Here is an 11,413-nt window from a genome sequence, read left to right on the forward strand (position 1 = left end):
TACAGATTTAACTCCTCTTCTATAAAAAATACTGAGGTGAGGATAAAGAAACAAGACACCATGAAGAAACCATCAGCAAAATCCACGTGAACAAATGTCCTAGTTTCTTCAACAAGTCAAGGCCAAGAATAAAGGAGGTCATAAGGAATGTTCTAGATCAGGGGTTGGCAAACTGGACTGTAGGCCAAATGAGACCTGTTTTGTAAGGCCCTCAAGCTAACAAATATTTTTCAATTTTTAAAGGGTTCTTGATTTGAATAAACCAACTATAAAAAGCTGAATATTTAAAGTTCATTGACTGATAGACATGTGATAAAGCAAATACAAACAATGTTAATGACAATATCTAGGGAGTACAATAACTCAACTTTGATGCATGTTTGAAAATGTTCATCATAAACTGTTGCAGGAAACAATTCGAACACATTCAGGGAAATATGAAAACTGAATGAATAGCCAATGATGTTAAATTATTTTATGTTTAAGGTATGAAATAGTATTGTGGTTGTGTTTTTTGAGAAAAAGAACTTGTATCTTTTAAACAGACATACTGAAGTGTTTATAAGATGAAATATGTCATGTGGGATGTGCTTCAAAATAATTGGGGGGGAGAAGGTGAAATTTGACCTTGAATTGATAATTTTTGAAGCTGAGTGATAGGTACATACAAGTTTCATTATACTATTCTCTTTTTATTTTGTAACATGTTTGAAATTTTCCATAATAAAGTTTTTTAATGCAAAAAATATTAAAAGGACATAATAGAAGATCTGAATAAATAGAGAGACATCTAACTACTAAATATAATAAAGGTACCAATTCTACCCATATTAATTTACAAATTAAATAAAACTGGGGGGGGGGTTTAAATAAGACCACAAATTCTTTGACACTTTCTATCAAAAGGAGGAGTCTAATTCCCTTCCCCTTGAATATGGGCCAGCCTTGGTGACTCACTTCTAAAAAAAAGAATGTGGCAGAAGCGATGATGCCTGGCCTCCAAGACTAGGTCAAAGAAGGGATGCAGCTTCTGCCTGGCTCTCTTCTCAACATACTCTCTTTTGTAAGTCACCACGTTGGGAGAAAGACAGGCCACATGGACAGGCCACAGATAGGTGTTCTAGCCTATAGTCCCAGCTAAGATCACAGCCAACAATCAGCATCAACTGTCAGACATGTGAGTAAACAAGCCTTCAGATTATTCTAGCCTCCAACCTTCAAGCCACCCAGCTGACAGAGAATGGAACAGAGACTGGCTGTACAAGCTAAGCCTCTCCCAAAACGAAGATCTGTGAGAAAATTAAATGTTGTTACTTTAAGCCACTAAGTTTTGGAGCAGTGTGTTATGTAACAATACGTAAACAAAAGAAAAACCACTATCAAAATTCCAGCTGGATCTTTTGAGAAACGAGACACATTCCTTTTAAAATGCGTATATGGAGAATAAATGCTCAGAAAGAGCTGAGCCAACTTTGGAAAAGAAGGATCAAGAGAGGATTCATCTTAGCAGATATTAATACATACTACAAAACAACTGTATTCAAAACAAACAAAAAAAAAAACTGAAACTGGTGTAGGAAGAGAAAAATAGACCAAAACAGAGAGTTAGAAAGACCCATGAACTCTGGGAACAAAATATATGATAAAAGTGGCACCACATAATAATATATTGGTCTTTTAGTGAGGAAAAAGGAAACCTCCTAATGTATGGAAGACCTCAATATGAAAAGTGAATTATAAAACTAATAGCCAAAAAGTAGAAAAATCTCTGTTTCTTAAAAAACAGACTCAAAAAGGACCAATACTGGGACAATATAATAATAATGGATTCAAAAAAACCAAAAACCAAACTCAGTGCCATCGAGTCAATTCCGACTCATAGTGACCCTATAGGACAGAGTAGAACTGCCCCAAAGTGTTTCCAAGGAGCGCCTGGCGGATTCCAACTGCCGACCCTTTGGTTAGCAGCCGTAGCACTTAACCACTACACCACCAGGGTTTCCAATAATGGATTAGATGACATTAAAATTGAGAATTTTTAATTAAGCTACAAAGAACAGAGATGTATTTGCGACTTCTAAAACAAAGAGATTAATAGCTTTAATATTAAAGAACTCCAGTAAATCAATAAGGACAGAAAATTCCCCAAAATAACGATTGCTAATATTTATTGAGAAGTTACTATATTCCTGACCCTGTACTATATGAATTATCTCATTTAAACCATACGACTTTATGAGGCAGATACTACTATACCAAAATACTTTGCCATCGAGTCAATTCCAACTCATAGCAACCCTATAGGACAGAGTAGAATTGCCTCTGAAGGGTTTCTAAGACTGTAATCTTTATGGAAGCAGAGTGCCACATCTTTCTCCCACAGAGTGGCTGGTGGATTACTTAACCACTGCGCCACCAGGGCTCCTTAGATACTAGTATTTAAAAAAAAAAAAAATTACCCACCCATAAATATGGATGCCAAAGCACAGAGAGATTAATTGCCTACAGTTAGCCAGCTAAAATGTGGCAGAGCCACAATTCAAGCCCAAACAATCTGACTTGAGATCACCAGATCTTAACAATCATGCTTAAAAAAGAAACCAGGCAATGGCAATGAAGAGACAATTTCTAGAAAGTATGAATGAATAACAAGTATATGAAGAGATGCTCAAACTCACTAGAAATCAGACAGATGCCACTTAAAAACCAGGTATCACTCTTCACCTTTAGAATAACAAATTTTTTTTTTACATGGATACTATCAAGTGCTGGGAAACTCTGGTGGCATAGTGGTTAAGTGCTACAGCTGTTAGCCAAGAGGCTGGCAGTTCGAATCCGCCAGGCACTCCCTGGAAACTCTACAGGGCAGTTCTACTCTGTTCTATAGGGTCGCTATGAGTCGGAATCGATTTGACGGCAGTGGGTTTGGTTTTGGTTTATCAAGTGCTGGTGAAAATATGATGTGACAGAAAGAGTTGTACCCTGCAGTATCCTCGAGTGTGAACTGGCACAGCCATGCTAGAAACTGGCAGTATGTAGAAAATCAATTATGCATAAGCCCTATGACCTAGGGATCTCATTCTAGGATATGTTTCCCAAAGACCACCTTATACAGATCCATAAAAGGACATGTATTAAGAATATTCATTGTAAAAGTGTTTGTAGTAATGCAGCGGTAAAAGCAACCTAGCTGCATCATTACAAGAATAAACACTTTAAAAAATATACTTTTAAATACAAATTCTTTTTGTTTGTTTTTAACTATCAGACTGACAAAGATTTAAAATATCAACAATGCCCAGTATTGAGAAAATCAAACCAAAAAACCCACTGCCATCGAGTTGATTCCGATTCATAGTGACCCTACAGGACAGAGTAGAACTGCCTCATAGGGTTTCCAAGGAGCGCCTGGTGGATTCGAGCTGCTGACCTCTTGATTAGCAGCCAAGCTCTTAACCACTACACCACCAGGGTTTGAGGAAGATATGATGAAATACCCAGTAATTTCATACACTGTTGATAAATATAAGTACTTTTTCTGGAGGGTAATTTGTCAATATTCAAACTATAAATGCTCACAGTTTTGATCCAACAAATTCTCTAAGTATTTATTCTACCGGAATATTCATTCACGTGCTAAAGTATTTATGTGTAAACTGAAAATAATAAAAATCCATTAACAGGGGACAGATCTAAAAAACTATATAATGCAATACCCTACAGACATTACAAAGAATAGAAAAAGTTAGTTTCACAACATACTATCTATGGCAGGCAGAATGGTTCCCCAAAGATGTCCATGTGCTAATCCCCAGAATTTGTGATTATGTTACTTTACGTGGCAAAAATGACTTCGCATATATGATAAAATTAAAGATCTTGATATGGGGAGATTATACTGGATTATGCAGGTATAACACAGAAAAGAGGGAGACAGAAGGGTAAGAATCAGAGAGGTTTGAAGATGCTACACTGCTGCCTTTGAAGATAGGGGAAGATGTCACAAAACAAGTGTCTTAGTTACTTAGTGCTATTGTAACAAAAGACACTGTAAGTGAGCACCTTTAAAGAACATAAATTTATTGTCTCAGTTTTGCAGGCCAGAAGTCCAAATCAGGGCATGGGCTCTAAGGGAGGGTCCTTCCTTGTAGGTAGCCCCAGGGGTTCCTTGGCACTCCTTGGCGTTCTTTGGCGTCTGTCTTCCCAAGTATGTGCCTGTATCTATTATGCTCTTTTTATAACTCAAAAGTAATTACCTTTTGGACCCATCCTACCTAAGTATTACCTCACTAACATAACAAAAAAAAATCCCCTATTTCCAAAAACAGGGTCACATTCACAGTTAGAATAGTGAGGATTTCAACAAATTTGGTGGGAGGGGTAGGGGGACACAGTTATCATTAAATCCTTAACACCAAGGAATACAGGTAGCCACTGGAAGGTGGAAAAGGCAAAGAAACACTCTCCCCCAGAACCTCCAGAAGGAATGCAGCTCTGCTGACACCTTGATTTTAGCCCAGTAAGGCCCACCCAGGACTTTTTGGCCTCCAGAACCGCAAAATAATTAATTTGTGGATTTTTAGCCACTAAATTTGTTATAGCAGCAATAGGAAACTAGTATGTTATCTTACTTTCTAAAACATCATAAATAATATTACTAGAATGACCACATTTTTTACATAAGTAGATAGATGAATAAATATGTATGGTAGCATAACCACAGAGAAAATCCTGAAGGCATATACATAAAACTTTTAACAGAGAAATAGGGTAATAGATAACTTTTACTTTCTACATTATGTATTTTTATAATACTTTCATAAATATTACAATAAACAATTTTTACTTTATAATCAGAAAAAAATGATACTTAAAAAAATTAAGTGGGGAAAAAAGGCTTTAACAGATAAAAACTAAAAAGATATACATTAAATGTTATCAGCAACCTACCCGGAATTTGGGGACTACAAAAGCTTTTTACTACTATTAGTTTATAGTATTTACTGATGTTTGTCCAAAAAGCACATGCTATTTTTTAATACTACAGAAGCAGGATAGTTCACTGTGAACCATCAACATTCTGAAGCCTGAGTGCACAGGTTCAAATCCTGGCTCTGCCACTTAATCAAAGTACTTAACCTCTCCGATCCTTGTTTTGTCCTCTATAAAATGGGAATAGTAATAATAATACCTAGCTCATAGGTTGTTGTGATGATTAAACAAATTCACGTAAGTGCTTAGAATAGCCTGTCACAAAGTAAGTACACATAAGTCAGCAGTGGTAAGTAATAGATAAAGAAAAAAACTAATAAAACACATTGAGAAGCAGGCTATATACATAGAAGACTATATATACACAACAATCTCAATTTACACAATAAAATAAACTGCAGATAAAAGTGACTAGAATGATAATAGGGTAGCCATCTCTAAATGGTAAATTTATGAGTTACCTTTAAAATCTTTCTATTTGCCTTTACCTTCGACTTCTTTATAATGCACATGAAACAATGTTATTTAAAATATATTAGTAATAATGAGTCAGTATTACTCTCAATGGAATCCCTTCTGCTACTTACTATACGTAAGCTAATTATTTAATAACTCTAAACTTCAGTTTGGGGCCCTGGTGTCACAGTGGTTAAGCATTCCGCTGCTAAACAAAAGGTCAACAGTTCAAATCCACCAGCTGCTCCTTGCAAACACTATGGGGCAGTTCTACTCTGTCCTATAGGGTCACTATGAGTTGGAATCCACTCAAGGGCAACAGTTTTTGTTTTTTTTTTTTTAAGCTTCAGTTTGCTTATCTGTAAAATGAGATTAATAATCATCCAAACCAAACCAACCCATTGCCGTCAAGTCAATTCTGACTCACAGCGACCGGAAAGGATAGGGCAGAAATGTTCCATAGGATTTCCAAGGCTGTAAATCTTTACAAAAGCAGACTGCCACATCTTTCTCCTCCCACAGAGTGGCTGGTGGGTGGAAATCACCGACCTTTTAGTTAGCAGCCAAGCGCTTAACCTCTGCTCCACCAGTGCTCCTTGAATGTGTGTTTTTCCAAAAGCTTTTAATATAAACTTGTAAATATAACATATACTTATGTATGCTCAGACTCTATCTGGAAGATTGTTATTCAAGAAAATGTCTCTTCTGGCAATGGAGAGTACTAGTAAGTTCATTTATTCAGCAATTAAAAAAAATATGTATGTGTATATATAATCTAAAAACAAAAAACTTCGGGAACATAAAGGATCCCTGGTGGCTCTGTGCTTAAAGAGCTCTGCTGCTAATGGAAGGATTGGCATTTGGAACCCACCAGCAGCTCTGAGGGATAAAGTAGTGGCAATCTGCTTCTGTAGAGTTCTACTCTGGCCTATAGAATCACTATGAGTTGGAATCAACTCCATGGCAGTGGGTTTTGGGAACATAATGATAGGATTGGAGTAAATGAGAAAATATGCTCGTTAAATATTTTAAAAATAAATACATAGGCATTTCACCAATTAATTTTTACAAATAACCTTAAAATAAAATTTTCAGTTTAAAATCTCCACTGATTAGTATGGAGTTTTGAAGCATTCTGAATTTAAGAATAATATTCTTTTTTTAAATTATTTTTTCTCTTCCAGTCTTGAGCTTTTAACTCTAAAGAGCTTTCAGGGAAAGCTCTTTAGAGTTAAAACATCAAGGAATTGCAAATTAAAAACAAATGAGCCACCACTATACACCCACTAAAATGGCTACAATTAAACCAAAAGACAATACTAAACAGAACTGTCAAATATTTCCGGTGGGAGGAGGTACAACTATTTTGGAAAACTGTATCCACTTAAGTTAAACAAATGACCCACCACTTCCACTACTGGACAGATACCCCAAAGAAATAAGTACATATGTCTATCAAAAGATACATATATAAGAATATTCACAGTGGCATTATGCATAACAGCCAAAAAGTTGTACACAACCCAAATATTCCTCAACAGCAGAACAGATAAACAATGTCATATTCACCCAATGGAATAATACACATCCTCAAAAAAGAATGAACTACTGATATATGCAACAATATGGATGACAGAAAGAAGCTAGAGCGCAATAAATAATATTTTTCTGAAATATAATTGTATTTATATGACCATATTATAAGAGGACCATATAATTCCATTTGTATGAAATTCAGAAACAAGCAAAACAGATATATACAGTAGTTGGGAAGGCTATAGGCAAGGGAGCCTACTGGGGGATTAGAAATGTTCTTTATCTTGATCTGGGTGGTGATTACACGGATAGCCGTATTTAAAAATTCACAGGACTGTACAATTAAGTTTTATGCACTTTTCTATAAGTTATACCTCAATAAAAAATACAAAGCAATATTTATTGTGTAATACCCATCTTACAGCGTTGTGAAGACAAATGAGACAAAAAACTATCTGTTAACACATGAGAGCACATAGTATGAGCTGAGTACCAGTCTAAGCACCTTCCATGTATTAAACCACTCAATCATCAAAATATATGTAACATAGGTAATGTACTATCCTCATTTTACAGATGAGGGGACTGTGGCAGGTAAAATTAGGTAACTTATCCAAAGTCATAACTGGTAAATGGAGGAAAAAGAATCAAATTCTTGCAATCAAGCTTTAGAATTCAAACTTTCAACCACAACAATAAATTGCCTCCATAATAAATGAAAACTCTTAAAGTAGTTGGTACAAATAAAGCACTCACAAACTGTTAACTATTATTACTATAGTAACAATAATCATTAAGATTAACATAAAGTATTCCTGACTTACTGTAACACTCAAATATTCAACATTATGATTGGCAAATAAGTCTATATAATTGTGTATCTATGTTCTTGGTTTATTCTAACAATACTGCAAAGGCGAGGGCATAAACTTTTTCAAATGTATAAAGTACATTACTATTCCTACAAATCACTTACAATGGTCCAAAGATTATATCCATTTATCTTTCCAGAAATAAAATTCACAATCCTAATTCACATGGAAAGAAAAATTTATATATTAAATAATACCCTGAAAGCTCTTTAGAGTTAAAAGCTCAAGACTGGAAGAGAAAAAATAATTTAAAAAAAGAATATTATTCTTAAATTCAGAATGCTTCAAAACTCCATACTAATCAGTGGAGATTTTAAACTGAAAATTTTATTTTAAGGTTATTTGTAAAAATTAATTGGTGAAATGCCTATGTATTTATTTTTAAAATATTTAACGAGCATATTTTCTCATTTACTCCAATCCTATCATTATGTTCCCAAAACCCACTGCCATGGAGTTGATTCCAACTCATAGCGATTCTATAGGCCAGAGTAGAACTCTACAGAAGCAGATTGCCACTACTTTATCCTTCAGAGCTGCTGGTGGGTTCCAAATGCCAATCCTTCCATTAGCAGCAGAGCTCTTTAAGCACAGAGCCACCAGGGATCCTTTATGTTCCCAAAGTTTTTTTTTTTTAGATTATATATACACATACATATTTTTTTTAATTGCTGAATAAATGAACTTACTAGTACTCTCCATTCCCAGAAGAGACATTTTCTTGAATAACAATCTTCCAGATAGAGTCTGAGCATACATAAGTATATGTTATATTTACAAGTTTATATTAAAAGCTTTTGGAAAAACACACATATACAATGAAAGTCATACTATATACACTGTTTTTCTAAAAGCTTTTCCTGGAAAAAGAGTACCTATTATTTTATTCTAGATACCGCTATAATTTTTTAAATCACTTTTGCTGATTACAATAGTTATAAACGGAAAATACAACCCCCCTCAAAAAATCTGCAAAAACAGTTTCACCCAAAAACCCAACCACTCAGAGTAAACATTTATGTGTATTTCCTTCTTTCTTTGCATAATACGAATACAGGGTTAAGATCAGATGGTGTACATAATTTTACTTCTTATGACTTCTTAACAGCATAGAACACTAGATGCTATGATTAAGTACACCTCAAGAGATCTAGTTCAACCTGCTCTTACATAGTTGTCCTACCTTGGTAACCTAAACTGACCCAATTCCCAAGGCAGATAGGTATGAATTCCTGGAAAAAACATAATAATCATATAAAGTTTACGTTTCTTTCAGACTAAACAGCTTGGTATATCTTCCAGATGACAGCAAGCAAGTGCATAATAATTAGTTTCGCTGTTAAGGGTGCCACTTCTTCCAAGCTTCCACAATCAAATATCTTACCATCATAATCAAAGCACATTCCCCAGTAAAACATCAATCGCTATTTAAACCTAAAATTATTTAAACCCACAAACAACTAAAAAGAAAGCTAAGCAGCTAGGGAAGGAACCCAACTTCAACATAAAAAATAAAAAACCGTTGCCGTCGAGTCGGACTCACAGAGACCCTATAAGACAGAGTAGAAATGCCACATAGTTTCCAAGGAGCGCTGGTGGATTCGAACTGCCGGCCTTTTGCTTAGCGCTTAAGCACTACACCACCAGGGTTTCGAAACCTCAGCATAGTCAAAAGAAATAGTTATCCTAAGATAAAATTAAGCTTCCAAATCCTGTCCACTTGCTTCCCCTTCCTACTACTTGGGGTCGACTGCCTCAGAATAAGGAATAAGGATAGCTGCATGTTCAAAAAATCAGAGAAAAAAGCATGCAGATGCTGTCGCAGACAACTGTCTCAGGCTTCTTCCAACCCAGAGCAAATCTGGAAAATTTTCTGAAGAACAGTTCTCTTACTACCTACTTCATCGCCACCATTTCTTGAAACAGCAAAATCAAGGAAATCTACTACAAGTTTATTTCATGCGAAGAGCCTTCGACTTCAAAATGTCAACTGATTTTTTTTTTCAGCTTTTCAGAATATTTGACCTTTTTTTTTTCCGCCATCGGTCATGTCCTTAGAAATATTCTAGGGATGTTGAAACAGGAACTATTTTGATTTTTTATTTCTGTTGCGCAAACCTTTATGACATTCTGTTTGAACCAAAAAAAAAAAAAAAAGGCAAGAAAAGCTCTCTGGCTCTAAGGCGGGTGTGCGCAAGTGGGTGCGCGATGCAGGCGAGGGGATTCTGTTCAACACTGCAGCTGCGACAGAACCTTGAATCCTAGCCGTCGCTGACTGTGCTGCCCCGTACAGTCTCAAATTGAGCTGAACATACCGATTCGCTCTTGTGGAAAAAAATCGACGATGGAAAACAAGGTCCTAAAAAATGGGCGAAAAAAAGGTAAGACTCGGGGCCGGTAGTTTATGAGACGAAGCTTTGGGAAGGGAGGCACTTAAATCCACCCCACCGCCCGTACTTCCGGGCCCCGACGCTCTGCCCGGCTCCAGGGAGGCCGTTCTCCCGACCTTGTCTCCCCAGCGGCCTCGCAGTCGGCCGTAAGTCCCATAGCTTCGCAGCCCGGGAAAGCAAGACGGGGGCCTAGAGTCCACCGCTCCGGAGAGAAGCCGATCGCAGCTCAGCAAGCTCTGTGCGGCCGCGTTACCTGTTAAGGAGCAGGGAGGCGGCGCTGAGGCAGAGCAGCAGGAAGCAGAACAGCGGGTACTGACGGCAGATCTCGCGTCCCACGTCCAGCCGCAGCCGCTGCTTCAGTTTCTCCCCCATCGTACGCACCCAGGGCACCATCTCCCGCGCGGCTGAGACTGTGCTACACGCTGAGGCCGAGGTCCAGGCGACCCCCATCAACCTCCAGTGCCCCCGGCCCCGCCCCGCCGGCCCGGCGGCGGACCCACGGAGCCGCCGACTGGCGGACAGTCGCCGCCTGCTGTAGTCGCCCAAGACCCCGCCCCGTGGACCTCGCCGCGCCTGCGCGGCCACCTCCCCTCCCCCTCCCTGGTCAAGGGACAACCGCAGGACGTGCCCGAGGTCACCACCCGACGCAAGGCACTTCGCATCCAGCCGCTCCGCCCTCCCGCCATTCAGAGCAGCGCGCGGGCCTTCCCTGGAGAGGGTTATTCTACTGGTGACCGTCCTTTTCCGGAAATCGAGGAGAAGTTCCAGCACCCGGTAACCGCCTGCATTGCGGAGGAAAGAAAGAAAGGCTGTGGCCGAGCTCTCAGCAAACTACAGCCTCTTGCAGCCGCCCAAGCTCTGCCTGCGCCGGGCCCGCTGGAGACTATAGTCTCCGCGACGCGTATGGCGGAGGAATGGAGCTCCGGGTCGCGCCCCGCTCCTCCCTCCCCCGCCCCCCACGCCCGTTCACCGTAGTCTCAGCTTGCCGGGTGGGTACTGGTCCCAGCTGTGCGCAGCTTTGCGCGACACCCAAAGAGGAGGGGAGAGGGACGCCTTTAGACCCTTACTTTTGACGGAGGTGGGGGGCGGCTAAAACAGCCCTGGAATATGGTACAGTGTAACCCACCAGGCGGCCACCCAGCGAGAGAGCATCTTTTGTGCGCTCAC

General features: G+C 38.7%; 1 protein-coding gene across 6 annotated transcripts in view; it reads right to left on the bottom strand.

Annotated features, from left to right (window-relative positions):
- The window catches only part of SNX14 (sorting nexin 14), a 127,452-nt gene extending 116,653 nt beyond the window's left edge, over positions 1-10,799 (bottom strand). For 5 of the 6 annotated variants that reach the window (XM_049896722.1, XM_049896698.1, XM_049896713.1 and 2 more), the window contains exon 1: positions 10,500-10,799. In XM_049896722.1, coding sequence (XP_049752679.1) covers positions 10,500-10,696 — 197 coding nt within the window. In that variant the 5' untranslated portion in view covers positions 10,697-10,799. The other variant, XM_049896732.1, reaches the window with a different exon arrangement.
- Between the last annotated feature and the right edge of the window lie 614 nt (positions 10,800-11,413).

The sequence above is a fragment of the Elephas maximus genome, chromosome 1 (genome assembly GCF_024166365.1).
Source record: "Elephas maximus indicus isolate mEleMax1 chromosome 1, mEleMax1 primary haplotype, whole genome shotgun sequence".
Classification (NCBI taxonomy): Eukaryota; Metazoa; Chordata; class Mammalia; order Proboscidea; family Elephantidae; genus Elephas; species Elephas maximus.